General features: G+C 39.4%; 7 protein-coding genes across 7 annotated transcripts in view; 3 read left to right on the top strand and 4 right to left on the bottom strand.

Moving 5' to 3' along the window:
* Positions 1 to 21,823, bottom strand: part of LOC140939250 (aldehyde dehydrogenase 1A1-like) — a 199,714-nt gene that overhangs the window by 36,090 nt on the left and 141,801 nt on the right. The gene's annotated exons all lie outside the window — the stretch shown is intronic.
* Positions 2,263 to 2,924, bottom strand: LOC140937131 (histone H1.0-A-like). Its single transcript, XM_073386662.1, has one exon. The coding sequence runs from the start codon at positions 2,878 to 2,880 to the stop codon at positions 2,320 to 2,322; it is 561 nt and encodes a 186-aa protein (XP_073242763.1). The 5' UTR covers positions 2,881 to 2,924; the 3' UTR covers positions 2,263 to 2,319.
* Positions 4,316 to 5,091, bottom strand: LOC140937132 (histone H3). Its single transcript, XM_073386663.1, has one exon. It carries the CDS (start codon positions 4,871 to 4,873, stop codon positions 4,463 to 4,465), a length of 411 nt encoding a protein of 136 aa, XP_073242764.1. The 5' UTR covers positions 4,874 to 5,091; the 3' UTR covers positions 4,316 to 4,462.
* LOC140938078 (histone H4) lies at positions 5,386 to 5,697 on the top strand. Its single transcript, XM_073387618.1, has one exon. The coding sequence runs from the start codon at positions 5,386 to 5,388 to the stop codon at positions 5,695 to 5,697; it is 312 nt and encodes a 103-aa protein (XP_073243719.1).
* Positions 6,392 to 6,920, bottom strand: LOC140937133 (histone H2A-like). The gene has a single exon (XM_073386664.1). It carries the CDS (start codon positions 6,852 to 6,854, stop codon positions 6,474 to 6,476), a length of 381 nt encoding a protein of 126 aa, XP_073242765.1. The 5' UTR covers positions 6,855 to 6,920; the 3' UTR covers positions 6,392 to 6,473.
* Positions 7,130 to 7,648, top strand: LOC140937134 (histone H2B, gonadal-like). The gene has a single exon (XM_073386665.1). It carries the CDS (start codon positions 7,155 to 7,157, stop codon positions 7,524 to 7,526), a length of 372 nt encoding a protein of 123 aa, XP_073242766.1. The 5' UTR covers positions 7,130 to 7,154; the 3' UTR covers positions 7,527 to 7,648.
* LOC140936966 (band 4.1-like protein 4) overlaps positions 11,549 to 21,823 on the top strand; it is a 29,277-nt gene continuing 19,002 nt past the window's right edge. Inside the window, exons 1-8 of the mRNA XM_073386479.1 lie at positions 11,549 to 11,802; positions 14,875 to 14,979; positions 15,964 to 16,006; positions 16,666 to 16,744; positions 18,517 to 18,561; positions 18,873 to 18,925; positions 20,451 to 20,524; positions 21,777 to 21,822. Coding sequence (XP_073242580.1) covers positions 11,716 to 11,802; positions 14,875 to 14,979; positions 15,964 to 16,006; positions 16,666 to 16,744; positions 18,517 to 18,561; positions 18,873 to 18,925; positions 20,451 to 20,524; positions 21,777 to 21,822 — 532 coding nt within the window. The 5' untranslated portion in view covers positions 11,549 to 11,715. The remainder of the gene's footprint in view (positions 11,803 to 14,874; positions 14,980 to 15,963; positions 16,007 to 16,665; positions 16,745 to 18,516; positions 18,562 to 18,872; positions 18,926 to 20,450; positions 20,525 to 21,776; position 21,823) is intronic.

The following is a 21,823-nucleotide window of genomic DNA, read 5'->3' on the forward strand; positions in this document are numbered from 1 at the left end:
AGGTAGTCCTTTCGTATACCTTTCATAGGTAAATATATTCCCTCTCAAATAGACACCCGCGCTCTAATAAGCATCCACCCCAAGGTTCATAATATCAGATATGGAATAAGCGCTCCCCTCCCCTCCCCCTCACTTTCTTGAATAGTAGGGCTACAAGGAAAACCTGTTTCTAAAGTGAAAAGACCATAGTACGCTTGATTATCAAGCACTTTTTTAACAAACGAAAGACATTGATATTGAATTTATGTTTACACGGCTGATGTTATATTTAAGATTTTAACCACAATAAAGTTGCACTTGGTTTGTAAGGGGAAATTTAATAAGTGTTCCTCTCGATAAAGCGCCCTCCTTCTAATAAGTGCGCGTCCTTTTAGCTGAAATTTGAAATAAACTCCCGGGCACTAATTCGAGGAAATTTGGTATTTTTTAAAGGGAATTTATTGCGTGCAATTTTATGGTTAGTGTATCGTATTAGACTCCGAGTCACATAGTACATACAGCAAACGTAGTGATCAGAATCCCGGGGGGGGACTCCCATATGAAAGGGGCGGGGATGCCCGTCTGAAATTTTGAATTAAACCCCTAAAGGAGACCAATCTGGGCGTGGCCCAACCTTTTTTGATCCCTAAAAAAACTTTGATTACAGTGGAATCCGGTTAATACGGACACCAAGGGGACATGCCATAGTGTCCGTATTATCCGGGTGTCCGTATTAAGCGGGCTTTCAGAGAAAACGTCAGGAACACATGTTTTATCGATATAAAGACCAAAGCAGACAGTTTTACGAGAAAACATTTAATTTCTTAACTGTAACAGTAACAAGTTCATCCTAAAGAAACCTCACGATCATTTATCATAGTCTCAGAGTAAAATCTTTTAAGTATTGTAGTATTGTTATTGAAACAGGCACGACAGTGGATTCATTTGAAAAAGTCTGTGACTTTACTTTAAGAGCAATGATTGCAAACCAAGGAACTGAAACTTGTGTAACAGGAGACAGAAAACTTTATTGAAGGACTATACGTAGTACAAGAGCCAAACACCGGAAGAAAGACAGACTGTTCAAAATCAAATATGCCACGCAAATTTGTTACCGTTTTTTTTAGTACTGTAATAAAATTTTATTCACCCGTAAAAATCTTTCATTATTTGAACAGGGTAAAATGTCTACAATTATCACATAATTAATATAAGACAATAAAAATAGACAGTGTGCAGATAACCAGTGTCCGTAAAGCAGGGTTCACAATATATGAGAGTTTGTGACTCGGGACACAGAAAAGTGTCCTTTGTCCGTATTAACCGGTGTCCGTATAAAGAAAAAATATATGAGAAAATATAAAGAGAAAATATATGAGCTTTTTGTCGGGACAAACGAAACTATCCGTAGCGGGTGTCCGTATTAAGCGGGTGTCCGTAGAGTAGGGTTCCACTGTACATGAATCGAGTAAATAAAACGAATTAAAAATATATAATTTTTTTATATTTCTTCGCTTGCAACCGTGAAAAAGACCTTTGCGGCTAAATACAATGGCGTTTTGCCCAGAACACGCTAAGTGACACCACAGGTCGAAATTTACACCCCTAAGCGAGAAGACGAGCATCCCACTCCTTTCGTATGGGAGTGCCCCATCCCCCCCAACTGGGGATCAGAACATGGGTCAACTGGTTGCTTTCAAGAATGGTAAATAAAAACAATGGAAAACTATAAAACGGCAGCCACCTCAAAAGGTGGTTGTGATCGCTAAAGATAGGTCTCCATTAGGGGCCGACCATTTAACTCTTGAGGGGGGAGGGGGTGGGTGATTTTGAAAAAGAATTTCCTGCAAGAGCTTGTCGGAAGAAAAAAATGCATGCAGCACAAATGTAATTGAAAGCTTATGGGGAAAAAAAGGGAAAAAAACATCCTGCCCACCCACCAGATTGCTAGAACAAAAAATTCTTGATGACCAGAAATCACCCACCCCTCCCCCTCCCTCAAGAGTTAAATGGTCGGCCCCTTATAAGGATTTGAGTAGTAAAATTTTGTGTGTTGTGGATGGGTTGTCGCTTACAGATCTAGATAAGGCCGCATACGGAGGTTTGACCCGTGCTTTAAAATATCGTTTAATTATATTTACCCGCCGATCATGCAAGCAGAGGTTTCTCATAGGATTGCGCACGCTCGCGCGAACATTTTGAACTCTGAAAATGGCCTGAGCGCGAAATCTCTGCACCATTTATTTTTTAAAAAGTCACTTCGAAATGTAGAGTTGGTATTGCTTTTTTAAATGTTGTGGCTCCTAAAAGAGCCGTTTGTTTGTAAAGAAGTGTCGCGCTTTACTTCTTCTTAGCTGGAGACTTTTTGGCGGCAGATTTCTTGGCGGACTTTTTGGCGGCAGGTTTCTTTGTGGGTGTCTTCTTCGCAGATTTCTTGGCCGCTGGTTTCTTTGCTGCCGGCTTTTTCGCTGCCGATTTCTTGGGTTTTTTACTTGGTGTCTTCTTCGCTGGCTTCTTTTTAGCCGCTGCTTTCTTTGCTGCGGGTTTTTTATCCGCTAGTTTCTTTGCTGCCTTCTTGGCGGCGGGCTTCTTTGGCTTCGCTGGTTTCTTCTCCTTCTTTTCCGCCTTGGCGACCTTGAAAGAGCCAGATGCGCCAACACCTTTGGTGTGTATCAACTTTCCACTCGCAGCACCTCTCTTGAGAGCCATCTTCAAGTGTGAGCCGACCTCGCCAACCTTGTAGTTGGCTTTTATGTACTTCTCAATGGCTTGGCGAGAAGAACCATTTCGCTCTTTTAGAGCGACAATGGCAGCCTTGATCATATCAAGGTATGGTGGATGCTCAGCTGGCTTTTTAGGCGCAGCTGGCTTTTTTTTAGCCGGTGACTTTGCTTCAGACATAACGAAGAAGTTTGTACGATACCTTCGGAAACGAAAGAACTGAAGAGTCGAAGGTCGCACTGTGATGTATATGAGTTCTATGCGGACCACTGAGGACACAGACATCGAACATGGCGCACGATGCTTTTGTGCTAGTTTACTGAAGATGTCGTCGAATAAAGTGATGTAACACAGTAGGTTATTCCTTCTAAAGTTTAAAAACCGAACGTCAATTTATCAAAAAATTGTTTGGCAATAGTACTTGCGAATTGAGGCTTTTGAAGGTAGAGATGTATAGCTTTTTATTCTTTAACTCCAGAAAATCTAATAGCTATTTGATCTTTTAAGTCCTTTATCTTTTGCACTCGCGACTTTCTTTCTCTTTAAAGACATTTGGGAGATGATATAACTCCTGTACTTCAACCATATATCATTACTTTGCAAAATTTGCTTCATTTAGTATGGTTTAAATTCTCTTTTGTCAAGATAACAAGGACAAACTCATTGGCCTCCATTTCGAAGACCGAGACGACCGTACTCAGATGAACATCAAACAAACGGTCACTCTGCTTTTGTGATTGCCAGCAGTTCCGAATGAAGAAGGGCACATTTTCTTTTCCGTTTCTTAGAGGATGTTAAATTTAAATTAGCTTTTGAAGCAGTGGATTGAACAGTGGCTGAGTGAAACTTTCCAAAGCTGTCAGAGCTTCTTGAATGTCACCCACCAACTCATTTCTCACAAACGCTCTTCGACCTGAAGGGTTTTTCTTTGCTTATGTTTCTTTACTGCCTTTTCTTATGCGATGCCAAATCAGCTAAATGAAAATCTCTTTTAATACACCTCAAAGCAAAAATCAAAAGTAAACTGAAATAGTTTTGTTGAGCAAGAATCACCAGTGAGCGGTGTGTGATTTGCATAAACTCTGCGCTAAATGTAGATAATAGAAACAGATAATGTATCTCCATAAATTTTAACTGCACTTAAAAATTATTTCAACTTATATACCAGCTTTCCGTAACCTTTTATCCAAATTAAAATTTGTGTCTTTTACACCGTTGTTATATATACTATATATATATATTTTTCGAGCCAAATGTCACTTCCCACGAAATCAATGTCCTTTTATGCCGATTCCGCTAATAAAATCCTTAAACTTCTACCTCAGTTTTTTTCTAAATCTTTTCCCTTAAATAAGTGTCTTTAATATCCTGGTCGAAGTGATTCTTTTCTTTTTTCTCTCATGACTGCCCTATTAAATAAAAACCCTTAACTTCCATCTCATTGTTCCTAGTTTAACTTGAACCCTTTAATAACTTCAGAGTTTCCTATTAAAAACTAATAGATTTTTTTTTATTTCAGTGTGAAGAAAACTCAACACTCTTTCGTTGTGGTGGCCACTTTGTGGATTAGTTATAAGAAAAATGAGGGGAAGCTTTGTGTAATAGCAAAAAAAAAAAATACTGTTTCCTCGTGTGTGCTGTTAATGTTACGTAAAGAAATACGAAGCATGGTTGAGCACAAAATGTGTTGCTTTTGGTCATTGCTTTTATTGATGTGGTGGCTCCTAAAAGAGCCGTTTGTTTTGTAGTGCAAGCAATTTACTTATGCTCGCTCTCCGCGGATTCGGCGGGCCAACTGAATGTCCTTGGGCATGATGGTGACGCGCTTGGCATGGATGGCGCACAAGTTGGTGTCCTCAAAGAGACCAACGAGGTAAGCCTCGCTAGCTTCTTGAAGAGCCATGACAGCAGAGCTCTGGAAACGCAGATCGGTCTTGAAGTCTTGAGCGATTTCTCGCACAAGACGCTGGAATGGCAGCTTGCGGATGAGCAGCTCGGTAGATTTCTGGTAACGACGGATCTCACGAAGAGCGACTGTACCAGGCCTGTAACGGTGAGGTTTCTTGACTCCACCGGTTGCGGGCGCGCTCTTACGAGCTGCCTTTGTGGCGAGCTGTTTTCGTGGGGCTTTTCCACCAGTTGATTTACGAGCAGTTTGCTTTGTACGTGCCATCTTCAATTCTAACCGAAAATTAACGGATATGATGTGCAATAGATCTGAACAAAATATATTTATACTTAGCGGGCTTCTTTCCGATTGGTCAAAAACTATGCGATTTCATTGGACAATCAAGACTATTAGCAAAGTATTGTCATTTATCTGTAATGCTGTGTTTCGATCCTTAGATACTTACCAGTATTTTGGATTAATGGAAATTGTAAATGCAAAGTTGTCGTCCTGAATAATTAGAAAGTATCATAGTAAAAGCAGTCAAAGAGATTATGGCTGGTTTTTGAGTGATACCGACTATTATTTTCTCTTTTAACCTGTTCGCACATCTCTTGCGAAGCAAACGTATGGTAATAATTACCTTAACCTCTTGGCTCTTTTGTCCGAACTAACCAATAGAGAACCACCTCTTATTATCTCTTCTGGCTTGTTTTCAGTGAGGTCCTTCTTTGCGGTATAAATGCTGTGAGATTCGTTTGCCACTTTATTAGTCAGTCTTCTACGCAGCTATCAACATGTCGGGTCGAGGTAAAGGAGGCAAAGGCCTAGGAAAAGGAGGCGCCAAGCGTCACCGAAAGATCCTTCGTGACAACATCCAAGGCATCACCAAGCCAGCTATCCGTCGTCTTGCTCGCCGTGGCGGTGTTAAGCGAATCTCTGGCCTGATCTACGAAGAGACTCGTGGTGTTCTCAAAGTTTTCCTTGAGAATGTGATCCGTGATGCTGTGACCTACACCGAGCACGCCAAGCGCAAGACTGTGACCGCCATGGATGTGGTGTACGCACTCAAACGCCAGGGACGTACTCTGTACGGATTTGGCGGTTAAATCTTCACGCTACACACTCAAACCAACGGCTCTTTTAGGAGCCACCACATCTTTAAAAGTCATTGCCAATAAAGTTTAATACTCGTACTAGTAATTAATGGTCTAACTGTGACTTACCCTAGTATCTGAGATTATAAAACGCATTGCACTGGGATAAAAATATGCTAACATATCAGAATGTATAAATTTGGAAAGCTGTTTGTTTGAGAAATAGACTAAAAGTATTCGCGCGATTTTAACGTTGAACTAATTTTTTAAAATCTGCATTTGGAGGCCATTGATGAGGATTTGTTATAACTTATCATCACCATAGCATTTATTACTGATTTTAACCTGACTAGGGCTCGTTCACTCTCCTTATATCCCTCTCACAGTATTTTGTTTGAAATTTTAAAAAGTCGCGTTTCCGATACTAGTCATGTCTGGTGGGTTGCTTGCATTTTTAATTAGCTTATGAGTGTTTATCTTCGCACCAATGAGTACCTTGTTTGCCGCCAGCGATATAAAAACATGCACAAACTTTTTGCTTAAAGGTAGGATTGTTAAAAAAATACTTAATTCCTAAATTCATCTTATATTACTTTTTTTTTCTTTGTAATTTTTACGAATGTTTTCCACGCAAAAGCTTTAGGTAAGTGAGTAGAAGAGGATTCCAACACCCATGATACGGCTTACTGTACTGAAACTAATAATAAAGTGACTCTGTTGATCACGACTTTTATGATATTTGGTGGCTCCTAAAAGAGCCGTTTGTTTTTGACGTGGGAAGGATGTGTTTAAGCTTTTGGCTTCTTCTCGGTCTTCTTGGGCAGAAGAACAGCCTGGATGTTGGGCAGAACACCTCCTTGTGCGATGGTGACGCCGGCAAGCAGTTTGTTCAACTCTTCGTCGTTGCGGACTGCAAGCTGAAGGTGACGGGGAATGATTCTGGTCTTCTTGTTGTCACGAGCAGCGTTGCCCGCCAACTCGAGGATCTCAGCGCTCAAATACTCGAGCACTGCAGCCAAGTAGACTGGGGCACCAGCGCCAACACGCTCAGCATAGTTGCCTTTGCGAAGAAGACGGTGGATTCGACCAACAGGGAACTGAAGCCCTGCTCGGGATGATCGGCTCTTGGACTTGGTGCCCTTTGCCTTTCCTTTACCGCGACCTGACATGGTTGTAAAACTTTTGTTCAGCACGAAAACGTACGAGTGAATAAACTATTACTTGCAAGCCTTAAAATTTATACGCGCGGCAAAATTTGAATAGGATCGAAACGCACCAATCACACTAAACAATTTTAAGTAGTTTATGAAATATGATGATGTATGCAGGAAGCTTGTTGACCTTGAAGGAAAGAAACCAATTAAAACTCAAATATTTCGATCTGTATGTTAATTGATCCCCTGCTGGTTTTGTTATAAATACAATATTCTGTCAGTGTACATTATTCACTTCCATTCTTATCAAGAGAGATGGCACCTAAAGTTGCAGGAAAGAAAGGCGAGAAGAGAGCTGGAAAGGCTAAGGCTCCATCTGATGGAAAGAAGAAGAGGAGGGGAAAGAGAAAGGAAAGCTATGCTATCTACATCTACAAGGTGTTGAAGCAAGTTCACCCTGACACTGGTATCTCCAGCAAAGCCATGGGCATCATGAACTCGTTTGTCAACGACATTTTCGAGCGCATCGCTACCGAAGCGTCGCGCCTTGCTCACTACAACAAGAAATCAACCATCAGTTCTCGCGAGATCCAGACCGCCATCAGGCTGCTTTTGCCCGGTGAACTGGCCAAACACGCTGTCAGTGAAGGAACCAAAGCTGTGACCAAGTACACCAGCAGCAAGTAAACTCACTTTGTGGGTTTACCGCCAAAACCAAACGGCTCTTTTAGGAGCCACCAAATGTTTAAAAGTCACGACCAATTTCAGTAACATTTATAGTTCCCATATTTTCAACCTTTTTAACGAGCATTTTTATCACCGAAAAGAAACGGTTGTTTCCCATAATTTTCGATTTTTTTTTACTTGCTACGCAGGCTGGAGCCACACGCAGAAGCGATCGAGCGCGACCCGTTAATTCTGGGAGCGGTGAGCTCTTTACAATGTTACAGAATACTTTGCCACTTCGAAGCTGTACCCCTGAAAAAGCTGAATACGCAGTTATCCCTTTTATGGGCTTTTCTACCTTCAGCGACTTAAAGAACGACAAATAGACATACTGTATGTTTTTTATACTGTGTTAAGCCGTGTATATCCAAGTGGATACGCGGTGACTGTTATTTTAAAGATATTAAGTGGATACGCGGGGTGACATTAAGTGGATACGTAGTGACTGAGTATTCGCGTATCCACCTATTTTTAGGGGTTACAGTAAGTAATTTATTTTTACACGAAAACACCTGAAGAGTTAACAAAAACTCGTACGAAAGTGCACGTGTAGAAAAAAATTATAAAAACCTAAGTAAAACAAAAAAAACTTAAACTACTTAAGAACTAACACATATCATTGAAGAGCCATATGGATAGAAATGTATCGTTTTTGCTTCGTTTTCCTTAGTATTTGAGGGCAATTTTCCAAGTATAGGCCCCCCGGGGGGACTTATATTTGGAGCGGCGATTTAACGGAGGGTTTTTTGCGTTACCGGTTTGGGTGGCTCATATTTGGAGGGGCTTATACATGAAGGGGCTTATTTTCGGAATTTTACGGTATTACTTAAAAAAATGTCATTTAAAAAATCGTTAAAGAAAAGATTTGACATGAACATTCAGAAAAACTTTCACGTAGTACGATCAGCATTGCAGTATTCTGCTTGCAGAATCTAATATGTCTACGTTATCATTTTATTCGGCATATTCGTCTTTGGTCCTTTGCAGTCCCTTGTGGTTAATGTTTGTAATTCAGAAAAAGGTCACAAGCTATGATAGCAAAGAGGAAAATAGATTAGCGTGTTCCATCCAGGCTCCGAGATGGTCGGGTCCGCTGAATTGAGAAAGCGCGAACATGGAAAAAAACGGAAAGAAACTGGGTAAAATTCCTTTTTCATGCTCCGCCAACTTTTCACGTGCCTTTGACTTTCGCGTCGTCCCCACTATCTGACAGGCCTGGAACAGGCTAAAAATAGATTAGAGAATGTATGATTAAGACTAGCAACATTAAGGTTATCGGAGTTTCTAATTTATAGCGGTGGCTTATTCCACAGCTTGCTAGCTATATGAAAAGGATTTACGCATCCACTCAGTGGTGAAAATGAGGCTATACCAAGTTATTTCCCTTTATAACATACATCCCTTAAATTCAGAAAATCGGTAATCTACTTTGTTCCTAAAGCTATTGAGGTTAAGACATTTTTAAATCAACACCAGAGCTTGGTAATGTCTTACGTGTTCTCGTTCGCTTTTTTTTCACTGTCCCTCATTTTCACCTCAGTGCATTGGTGGCCGCTAGCATTTCTCATTTTGTCACTGCTGTTACAAAATTTTCATGTTGTTTCCAACAAAAAAATGTCTCTTTTGTTTTTTGTCTCTCGCTCTAGATCTCTGTCACCCTTTTTCTCGTTGAGCTTCGCTGGCCTGCCGCCTACTTTCTCTTGCTCTATACTCCAAGTTTGTGGACACGACAATTAATCTAAGCTTAATACTTTAGACAACAAGGATACGACTGTCCACGGTACAGAAATATAAATTTCCGCCTTCAGGAGCCGCTCCTGCCGCCTTCCGTTTTCGTATTTGGGTTGCCATACCTGTTGATCGATATATTTTACATTGGTATGCCTGTGGTGCAGACGGACGGTCGGTTGGCCGGTCGGTCGGACGTACGGTCACGTGATTACTAAAATTTCTGGGATGGTTATATTACCACATTTTCTTACCCTTGGTGCTCTGCTGCGCGCGTTTGACGCGTGAGAGTTCCGATGTTACAATATTCTAAATGTGGAACACACAAGAAACGTTTTATATAGGAAAATCATAGTGTTCACAAACAGAGCGAGATATTCGTTTAAGAGCTGAGGTCTTGAAAAAATTCTCTGTAGCTGTGCCCCCACGTAAGCTACCAGATAAGGTTCGGACATGTCTGCTTTTTGGGAAGAGAACTTATCGCATGCAATTTCTGCGTTACAGCCAGACTTGCCAGTCGACTGCGTGAGCGCCGGAGGCGCAAGGGACGTTCGCAAAGCGAGCGAAAGCGAGCGACGCGTAAGTTATAGCAACAGTTGTCAGCATACGCGGGCTATAGGTCACTTGAATTAGTCACGTGTTAACACATGGAGAGCTAGAGGGAGCACTTACGAGAGACAGCTAGGGCTCTGTGAATACCAAAAACAAACAACATCCACCGCTAGGGCTCTGGGGAAGAGACTGCAACACCAAAACTGAAACAAAATCCACAATCTGGGGAAGAGACTGCAACACCAAAACTGAAACAAAATCCACAATCTGGGAACAATAGTCCAAAGCCAACCCGTGAGATCCGGACTGGGAGCTGGTCAAAATGCTTGGCCAGGAGACGGTGGACTTAAAAAGAAAAATTCAAGGAGGGCCATCCATATCAGTCTAGAAAATCTGAGACCTCTCAAAGACCAAAATTTATTTCTCGTACTATAGGAGGATCCCCGGGTTTCTCGGCACTCCCCTTATCACGCGATAGTTTTGGACTTGCACATAATCGTCGTGCTAGCCTGCGTGGCAGGCGTGAAAGGGAAGGGAAAGGGGGTTTTGGGCGCGAGGGGCGCGCGAGGAGGCCTCCTCGCGCGCCTCTCGCGTTTCTCTCGCACCTAAAACTCCCTTTCCCTTCCCTTTCAAACGTCTGCCACGCAGGCTATCGTCGTGCATGCACCCACGTACTTACGTTCACATACTATATTTTTAAATCGGAGCGCCACCGCTGAATAGTTTTCAGCCTACAGTGTTTAGTATTTGTACTAGTAACTCTGTGATTTCATAACGGTTGGAGATATTGTCTGGTATTCTACGAGTTCTGAGAACGCAATGTATATCATAACCGATGTGTAATCATCTACAAATCTCATTCCATCGTCTTTCATGGACTTTATGCACGCATACGAGCATGTTTGTACTAATGTCTGCCAGAAATGTGGGTTGCATACACAACTGGACCGGGAAACATTTCATATCCGTGGTTTTACAGTAATCAATTACCCTTTTTTGTTTCTGGACCATTTGTTTTAATTCAACTCACGTAGACATTGACTACGGCATATCCCACGCGCGTCGAGCAATGTGATACTAGTATTGCCTTAGATTTTGCCCAAGTTTTAAATTAGTGTATTTTATAATCCGTCAGTGTAATGCCTGATATTGTCAATCTTTCCTGTCCTGGTGCTGTTCGTCTAACGCGATTTTTCAAGAACGGATTCCTTCAAGACCATTGCCGGCAATCCGAATACATTGACTTCCGCTTTTTTGTTCATAAGCTTTTTCAGAAGAGCCATATGGCTCTTGCTTTCAACGAGTCTTTGAGTCTGGAAACGTAATAGCGATTTTCAGTCTTAAAGGCCTTATCGTTTAAAAAAAGTTGAGAAAAAATTCTTTTTAATATTGAATGCATGGCTTTTAATATGAATTCGAAGATTGCCTTTTTTTTACTATTTTTAAATAGTCAAAAAAAGCAGTCAAATACAAGTTACAGTCAGACATTCCAGTGCAATGCGCGCTCTCGGTCTTTCCTCTGGAGTTATACGGAAGTGCTGTTTTTATAGTTTTTAAAAGTCTGGTGTCGAAATGACCTCGTTTGTGACCTAGCCAACCTAAGTTTGACAATTAAGACAATCTTTTTCCTCTGTTGATATCAAATAGAATCCCTACCGGAAGTTGCGTTAATCCCTTATTCCATATATGGAGGTGACCTTCTCGAGGCTCGAGCGATCAAGAGCTTCACTCGAAAAGTTTTATTGCCGAACAGCTCATATTATCAGGGGAAAATTTGCTGACTTTGTGCTTCAACAGCCATGAAAGAAAGACAATTCATCGTAGTAACCTTGAGATGTCTATTTGGCTAGTGAACTGAAGGTTAAGTGCGATGAAAATGTCTTGTTTTGGGAGTAATACCGTTTGGTTTTGTCATGTTTTATTGCTCGACGAAAGTGAACATCCAGTGGAGATTAGAGTAAGTGAGCAAACTTTTTGAGTGGATCCCTAAAGTGATCAACTTTCTTGTTTTAAGTTTACTGTTTACTTAGAGCCAGTGCTTGTTTTATCTATACTCTTCAATCGTGTTTGGAAGAACACGACTGAAGCGCGAACAAGGCCTTTCTTGATGAGAAAAAGCTAAAGTGGTTCGAGTTAAGTGATTCCCAGAGCCGATATTTTTAGCAGATTATTGGAGGGCTTTATCTCATTTTTTATTGAGAGTCCGACTGTCTTTAAGTGGTGGAAACCTTAAGGTATTTCCCTCAGTGGAATTAAAAAAGAGCCAAGCTTTTATCAAGATCAGCATGCGTGCGGCCGTGTTGTTTAAGCTGTTCTTTATGAGTTATTTGTCAGCATGAGCGAAGGATTTCATACTCGATAATGTTTACCTGCAGCTTTAACTTATACAAGGTACTTATCAACCTTTTGTCTTTTGTAGCGTCCACTATTCCATATAATTTTATAAAGTTCCAAAAAGGTCGAGTTTCCTTCGCTTGTGTTTCGGATATTTCGTTTATTATGGGCTTTGGAAGTTTAGCATGCAGAAAATTCCGTCCCGCGATAACATCTCGACTGTGTATCCATGCGGGATTAAAATTACATGGCCTAATATATCACGTTTCTCAGCTTTTTGTTTGTTAGTAAGTTGTGTGTAATTTCATGAACATCTCCTCCCGTATTTTTAAGCGAAGAAAGTTATTCAATAGCATTCAAGCCATTTTTCAGCTTATAGAATTATTTGTTCTTTCGTATTCTTAAATTGATTTATATCGCTGGTATATAATAAAAGATCCTTTTGCTTTGATATTTCCTGAGAGTTGGTAACTGTCAATAGTATTTTTTTCCGGTGAAAACGCTTTCAACTTTTTAAAACCAGATTTGTTGATATTTTTCAACCTCTCATGAATTGCAATTTACAGCTGCGGTAAAGATCAAGAGATCATGAAATCAAGCGATGAACAATCACGCTAATGATCACCGGTTGATTTCTAATGACTCTCCAGTGAATGATTTAGAATAATACGGTCTTTTAGCTTGTGGTGAAAAGTCCTGCTGTTAATTTATACGAGTTGAAGTGTGGTTCAGGAGCATTTTCATTGGTTTAACATCCATTCCAGCTACTCATGCTGAAGGCAATGTTGCGAGGATAGTAATTACACACAAAAAAAGCCGGCTTGATAATTAGTGCCGTCTTTTAAAAAAAGGTTTTCTGCGGGTCAGCGTAATAAACAGGAAAGGGTTTCCCCTAATAACAAATAATTTGAAAACTGTGGTACTAACAAAAAAAAAATTGAGTTCAAACTACTTTCAAGAACCCTGTTTTGTGTTAAATGTCATATTTTTAAGATTGTTGACTGTTGACTGACAGTCAGATGGCCCTGTGCACGAGATATTATACTGGTTGCTTTCCGTAAAGACAGTTATTATTTATTGTTTTACTCTATTAAAAAGCATTGCTGTGTCATTGTGGTAGTTGACACAAAATTTTATTTCATGAAATTTATTTACCAGCTTACCCAGCTTACCGGTAAGCTTAATCCAAATTAATGGCAATTTAAATTTGCAAAAATTCTTCCAAATGTTGACAAAGCCACATGGCAGCAAATGCCAAATGACAGTTGTAAAGATTAATGGATTAAAGGAAAGAAAACTTCCTCTTTGTATACCATGAGTCATCTTTGTTTTGTAGGACAGACTGTAAAAAATAATTTTTTAGCACCTGCAATAGTTAGAAATAGCAATTTATTTTTTGACATGAAGACCAAAGGATCATGTACTGACTTAACTGACAATTATGAGTACAATAGGATCTCAGGACCTTTGGGAGAATTCTTCATGGGTTCAGGGTGCAAAGAAGGTCATTTTTACAGCTTGCCATTCGGGCAAGCTGAAGCCAACATTTACTAGCCCAAACAACATTTAAACTAGGGCCACAAATGTTTTGATGAGCAGATTGATTTCACGGTTCTTCTGTAATTTGAATTCCTCAAAAAACTCCACTTGCCCATTGGACAAGTTAATAACAAAATTCACTAGTCCGATAGCAAAATCTACCAGCCTCAGGCTATTGGACACTAATTTCTTTGCACGCTGGGGTTTGAGTATGCATTTTGTGTGTTTAAAAGCAAATTTATTCAATTTAAGCACCCAGCCTTGAATAAGCCCCTACCTCAAGTAACTGCCCATCCTTTTTGCAGGAAAAGTTAATAAGCACCCAGCCTCGAATAAGCACCCACCCCTGACCACCCTTGATGAAGAAAAATGGCCTTGCTGACAATTTGATTGAAATAGACTTAGTTCCACAAAGAGTTATCCCTCAAGACCAAGTTTTCTAAGTATTTTAAAGAAACTTTTGGTTGGATTTTGTTGCAAAATAAAAAAACTATTATTGAAAATTTCAAAAATTTAATACATTTACAGCTGCGTAATTAAGAGGCCCTTATAGGAGGGTAAATATGTCCCCTTATTTTGAGGAGTAGACCATGTCCCTGTTGGTATTTAACCAATCTTTATGTCGTTTGTCACCATTACATCCCGTCTTATGTATATGTTACAGGTCAAATTTGATTTTAGGTTAAAATTTATTTAACGTAGGTTGATTCCCAATTTTCTTTGTCTCATGAATAATTAGGGCTAGGAGACAAAGGAAATAATTTGAGAATCAACGTGGGTTAAATAAATTTTAGCCTAAAATCAAATTTGACCTGTAACATACATGTACATATGTCGCTTGTTGGAAATTTTACCCTAACATGGCCCCAATTAAGTGACCCATCTGTACCTTAGGCTTAAGCTTTCCATGAGGGGGCATTTCTGTGCTTCAGGCTTGTTTTACTTAATAATAATTTAGTACTTTAGTGTCTGTTCATATTCTTTTTTACAGTCTAAGAGGGATAAAAATGTATCTTGCTACATTAAACTATCCACTCATGGAGACCAAATAAATAAAGAACTATATCATATAAAAAAATATTATGTAGAACAGTGGTAGACATGTCTACTATTTTTGGTATCTTAAACTCCCTAACACATTGTTTTATCTGTTTAGAAAAAGACGAAAGGGGAAGAAGTCCTAGAGAAGGTGTTTAAACATCTTAATGTACTTGAAAAAGACTACTTTGGCTTGCGTTATATTGATCGGGATAGTCAATCGGTATGATACTCTTAATTTATTGGTCTTTGTCAAGTGTGGATTAAATGAATTCAGGTTCTTTTAAAATGCCATTTTCCTTCTTTTTATAGGATACTATTTTTTTGAAGAATTCACTCCTTCTATATTTTGGTCAATGAGGGAATTTTAGAAAATTCCTGTGTTCTTTTAGGATCCAAATTATTTTGCAGTAAGGTTGATCAAAAATCAACACCACCATTGATTGTAATTTTTCTGGTGCTTTGTCTTTTTGCCGAAGGGCATATTTTCAAGGCTTTGTTCACTCATGGGAAATTTATCTTGTCTTATCTTATCATGTGCTGTTTCTATATTTGTTTACATTAATTTGTTGCTTATTTATGCTCCATTCTGATTGGCCAAAATCTGACAGCTGTGTCGATGGGTAGCCACAGGGGGCACTGGAGGCAGAATTCAAATTCTCAAAGGTGCCTGCAAGCTCTCCCTTCCTTTTTTGCCCTGCTGCAGGAGTGCCCCAGGAGAGCTTGCTCGCAGGCTAGCTGGAGCGGGAAAGAATGCATGTATGCCTTATAAAGTCTAAGCACAGTGTCACTGTCAGTAAAACTCCTAATTGTATGCAGGGTGATTATCTTTGCTTGAATTTTACTAATTAATAGGATAATTATTATATATTGAAACTCCCAGCAACTTAAATCCAATGATCAATGGGACAGATTTTGAAAACCATTATGTGGCTGCATAATGAGTGGTTAATTCTCTGTGTTCAATCAGATTGAAAAATTTTTCATTTCAGACATTAGTTTTGAGTTCATATAAAAGGAAAACTGAGTTTAAAGAAATTTTTTCTACCTCCCATGAATGCAGACATGAATGACCTGATGTTGACCAGCGACTAAAAGATTCAGTTTTTAAAGAATGAAATTATTAAGGGAATCTACACGTATAGGTGTATGCTTGGTGAGACTGGAACTGCTACTCATTTTCTTTAAATTTTTTTATTTTTTGTAGCGATGGTTAGATCCCTTGAAGCCCGTGGTCAAGCAGTTAACAGGTTAGAGTCATGTAATTTTTATTAACTTTTGTTGGTCCAAACCCTCTCACTGCCAAAAGCGGCCAAAGTAAAATTCAATGGCAGTTCCAAATGCCATGAAATTGTAAAATGGAGAAAAAGAAATAATACCATGTAAAAATACTGGTGAAGGGGATGAATTTGAATGGTAACAACCAGAGATTTCATCTACAGACTCGAATGTTATAACCACTTCAAAAGGTAAGGTAAAAGTTAAAGGTGCACATGAGCCAAAGGCCCAAATGGCCAGAGCTTATCCCGGTTTTCTTAGCCTGAAGCATGCTTAGGAGTGTTGTTACTCCCCCCTGGATGGGATGCTAGTCCATCGCAGGGTTATCCCCCAGCAGTATGTTACCAGTACCCATTTATACATCTGGGTGAAGAGAGACAAAGTGGAGTAAAGTTCCTGGTCTAAGGAAACAATGCGATGGGCAAGGCTTGAACCCCAGACCTCCAGATCCAGAGTTCGAGGTGTTAATCACACACATCTCCACATAAAGACTCCATCATAAATCTTTTGAGGGTGAAAGAGCTAACAAACAAAACAGTTTCAGAAGTGTTGTTGTGACTTGTTGTTAGTTACTTGGATCCCATTTATTAAATCTGTTTCATTCTTATTTAAAACTCTTTTCTCTCTCCAGCTGGTCCTCCTTATTTACTGTATTTTTGTGTCAAGTTTTATGCAGCAGATCCTTGTAGACTACATGAGGAAGTTACCAGGTAAGTGACCTCCTTTTTAGGCTTTGTTCGCACTTAACCAGATAGTTTTTGCTGTCAGCATGAAAAACATACCGGACAGCGCTTCTTTTCACACATAAGAAGGCTAGGTGATTTTGGTGCTAATTCTGTAACAGAGTGAAGCTGTATGGTGCCATTCTCTAAAGTGGAGAGTCACATATTGGGTAGGTGTTCATACTACGCTAGTCAACGTTTTGTGTTGGCACCGAAAGCTATCTGTTATAGTGTGAACATAGCTTCAGACTGCACATGCATTTATGGTGTATAAATATGTGAATGGCAAACATGGCATCTCAAGCTTCCTCCTTCTCCAAAACAGCTTTCAATCCACTTGAATTTATTGGGAAGTCAGACAATTTGTCACACTGTTCTTCAAAAAACTTCACTTGCCCATCAGCCAATGTAATTCACTAGCCTGGTCACAAAATCCACTAGTCCTGGGTTATCAGACACGACTTTCTTTGCAGCCTGTACATGCACTATCTCAAGAATTTGTGCCTATCCAATTAGGGTAATAGGGTTAAATTTGTATATGTAGTAGGACTACATGCTGTCCAATTTGGAAATAATTGGATGAAAAAATTCCATGGACAGCCAAAATTGGAGGAGGCCATTGCGATTGTGGGCATATCTTCGATACAAATTACGTCAGTGTGATCAAACATTTTCCCTGTGAGATAGCCCATATAAAAAACCACAATAAAACAGACATCTGCTGTCATAAAACGACATTCACAGCAACAAGAAGCCAAGAGTCTTGGCTGATGAAATGCCATCAGCCAACAAGAATTTTCTGACACGTTGTCACAGGAACTTTAGCTGATTTGCTAGTTTGTTTTGCCAATTGTATTTTCTGGCATTTGATTGGCTCAGACCAACTGTCCTATTTTTCTAAAATTGGACTGTTTGCCTATTTTCAAAGGAAAGTTGTACACATGCATCTGAAGCTACCTAAATTTATCCTTAATTGGACAGTTTGTTAAAGATAAAGGATAAAAGCTATGCCGACAGTATCAGATTAACTACCAGCTATATAATTAACTGGGCTTGCCGTAGGCTGGCCCAGTTTATAAAATACCTTTGATTTTCTCTCGAGGAGGGGGGGGGAGGGGTATCACTAGCAATTTGTGGTGGGGGTGTGTCAACTCATTCTCTCAATGCTGACTGTAGACTCTATTTCAGATCAATATTTGTAAGGCAAATGTAAGCAAGTACCCACCGAAATGTTTGGTTCAGTAAATGGCCTCTATCAATAATTAACCAAGCAATCTGGGGGCGTATTCCTGGGAATTTTTTGTGGGGTGTGTTGTTTAGTTTGCCAAATCTTTACTCTAGATTTTATATCAGATCAGTACCTTTAAGGCAAATGTAAGGGAGATTAGGGGAGGGGTGCGTGAGAATAACGCTTATTGTTTCCTGCTTAGAATGGCTAACTTGGAATTTGAAAAGTTACCGTTCAGCTGTGACTTTAAAATGGTACTCTCTTTTCTTGTTACGAAAGTGTTCCAAAATGGTGCAATGTTCAAATGAGTTGATGTTTAATTCTCACATGAGATGCTATGCCACGCAATGGTCAGCGACAAGGTTATGTGATGCAGTACCCTCTCCCCCACGAAAAATTGCTTTTGGCGGCCCAGTTAAAATCATTTTTTGGCGATTCTTGTTAATTAAAGCTAATGGTTGTAACATGTGGCTTATTTCTAATGCTGAATACTTTGTTGTTTATTTAACTGTATCATTCTGATTTTTTTTAGGTATTTGTTCTTCTTACAAGTAAAAAAAGACATTTACCAGGGAAGGTATGTTTGCATCTCATAGAAGTTATCTTAACTCTTTTATTGGTTGACTGCAAGCGGTCTCTTTTTTTGTTGCAAATTTACTGCACGCAAAAGTCAAGCACGCGAGCATCTTGTCCCAATCCCTTTTTGTATCAGTCATAACGTCGTTGTTAGCAGTTGTGCTGGCTGAGATAAGAACTAGATGGATTTTAAGAGAATTAAAGGTGGGCTGCAAGCAGTCTATTTTATTGGATACCTATAATTAAATTTAAATGAACTTCAATATCTCGAGTTTTTGCATTTTTATCATGGCTTTTTGTTTATTTTTTAAGGCTACCTTGTGCAACAAACATCCTGGCAGAACTTTCAGCATACAGCATTCAGTGTAAGTGGCATTATTTGGCAAAATGAAATGTAATCTTAACAATCGTTATATGAACTACCCTTATTGTGTCATGACCTTATTGTGTCATGAGCTCACTGTTGCTCAAATCATTTACAACACATTACAAAACCTCTAATATGACATTCATTTGAGTTCCAGTTTGAATGTAAATTTTGACGAAGTGTTAAAAAATTAAATGAATAATTTATTACCTGTTAATGTATTTATCCTAAAAGTGCTAATTGATGAATGATATGTCCCCTTTGCCCAAATTCAAGATGATGACCTGGAACTTTTTAAATTGCTGGAGATGGGGCCATGATTTTTATGTGCTCTTCCACACCTCACAGTGATCTAGCTGTTTGAAAGGCAAATGTATCAGGGTTGGAAAAAACTTGCATTCAAGATTGTCCTTTGGGCAAGTACCTCTCTCATTTTGCTTGCACAGGGCCATCTCTTGCTCGTCTAAATAAATGATTTTGTTAGAGGGTGACTTGCCAGGACCCTTACCCATTGGGCAAGTAAGCTTTAATCCTTTAAGTCCCAATAGTGACCAACATCCATTTTCTCCAAACAATATCCATACATTGTTAAGAGAAATGGTTATGAGAATTAATGTCATGAACACCTGTGAAAAATGCTTTGATCTTTTATCAAAATCTCTCAACTAATCCTTAAGGAAATGCAAGGAGTTCAGTCGGGAGAATTTGAATATGTATATTGGGGCTTAAAGGCAGTCAAACCCTGTTAACTCGGACATCGATGGGCCGTAGAAAGTGTCCTTATTAAAGGGAGTTTGGGTGTATTAAGTGGGTTGAATTTAGAGGAAATGAATGGGCTTTCTTTCCTTAGGGACAAAGCTAACTGTCTGTAATAATGAGCTGTCTGAATAAAGCAGGTGTCTATAAAGCGTGACTTGACTGTACAGTCAAATGTGTGTACAACAGTCACCCTTGGGAAATGGCAAGGTGACGGTTATTTACAGGGTGACCGCTCCATCAGGGTGCAAAGAAAGTCATTTTTACAGCTTTCCATTCGGGCAAGCAGAAGCTAACATTTACTAGCCCAAATATCAATTTCAACTAGCCCCAAAAACATTTTGACGAGCAGATTGATTTCACAGTTCTTCTGTAATTTGAATTCCTCAAAAAAATTCACTTGCCCGTCGGGCAAGTTAATAACAGAATTCACGCGCCTGATAGCAAAATCCACTAGCTCCAGGCTATCAGACGCTACTTTCTTTGCATGCTGTCGAAATAAGGCCGTTATACACATGTGTGACTGTACTTGCCCAGCAAGAAAATGTACTTGTCCTAGACTAGTGAAGCCCTGAATATATACCTTACTTCTTACTTATTTGAAGTCGCTGAGTGTTGGTTTGGCCCTGGGTATCAAACCTGCAATCTTCTGCTCTGCAGTCCAGCTCTCTTCCATCTAAGCTATTCGTCCTGTGGTCTGTATAAAAGAGAAGTGAGGCACATGTATTCAAGTATTCAAAGTCTTCTTTGTTTGATATTATTTTCAGCTGAGCTTGGAGAATATGATCCTAAAGAGCACACAATGGGTTATGTATCTGAGTTTAGATTTATTCCCAACCAGGTATGAATAATAAATAATAGTCATGTTAGTAGTTAATTTTTAAATTATTTTACTCCCAGAAGAAGCAAAAGTCAAATTTCAACAAAATCTCTAAATTTCATTTGGTAAATTCTGAAAAGCAATAAGTAGCTTGGGAAAGAAGTGCCCAAAGAGATTTAAGACTCTATCATTCAACCTGGGAGTGAAGTGGTTATATCAACTCTTGCACTTAAGTAACTGAAATAGAGAAAATTTGGACTCCTAACACTGAATACAGAAATAGTACTCTGTCAGTTCTGTAGGTCGTCAGTACATCTTTGTCTTTAGTTTTAGTTTAGTTCCTTAACTTTCTATCTCGCTTCTAGAGATGGCCAAGATAAAAAGGGACAGTTCATTATTTATGGGGATGACTGAGTCAGAAAGAAAGCTACTGAGTTTTGAGATTTTTTTTCCTCCAAAGTGATGGTGGTTATGCATTTTCCTACCAAAAAGTGACCAGATTATGTTAAAGTGCTGGATAAACTTAAGACTTTGTTAAGAAAAGCGACAGTTCTTCAGAATAAACAAAACATGGAAAATAATAAACAGCGGTAGTCCCAGACGTTCACATTAAAATGAAATTTTTATACCTACTCCATTCTTTAATATTTCATGCTTGAATATTTCTTACATGTGGGCCATAGGACGTATCAGTATGGAATTTCTGCAGTACCTTGGGAAAACAGCTGTATCTCCTCACTTCTCTCTGCTGGAGATGCTTCACGAGGAGGAACGTCTGCGACTCAGCAACAGAAATTCTATACTGATAACGTAAAATCTGTTTGGAATCCAATCATAAGCTCTGATTGGATGATGGAGTAGTAACATTGTTTTAGCTATTGTTTTCGAATTGAGAGACAAAAGGCTACAAAGGTCAAATAGCACCACTGGGAGAAAGTAAAATTGAACAAATTTGCATTTGGAACCCCATGACAACTGAAATTATTATGTAAACATTGATTTATGTCATCAGTATGGAATTTCTGTGGCTGAGTCGCAAACGTTCCTCTTTGCAAAACGTCCCCAGCAGCAAGGAGCCAAGAGAAACGGTGGATTTAAAAGGCTATTTCTGCAGTTGTTCCTCTGGTGTCATTTTGCAGGGAAACTAGTGGTGGCGTAGCAAAATGTTGGCTATTTTCTCATGCTAACTCTTGCGCTGACTTCTCTACAACGGCTATTTATCTGGACTGTCCCCACAGTGATATTATGTAATATTATGTTGATTGTCTCTTAGAGTGAAGAACTAGAGAAAAAGATTTTTCATCAACACAAGAAGCTTGG

Source organism: Porites lutea, chromosome 5, assembly GCF_958299795.1.
Source record: "Porites lutea chromosome 5, jaPorLute2.1, whole genome shotgun sequence".
Lineage (NCBI taxonomy): Eukaryota > Metazoa > Cnidaria > Anthozoa > Scleractinia > Poritidae > Porites > Porites lutea.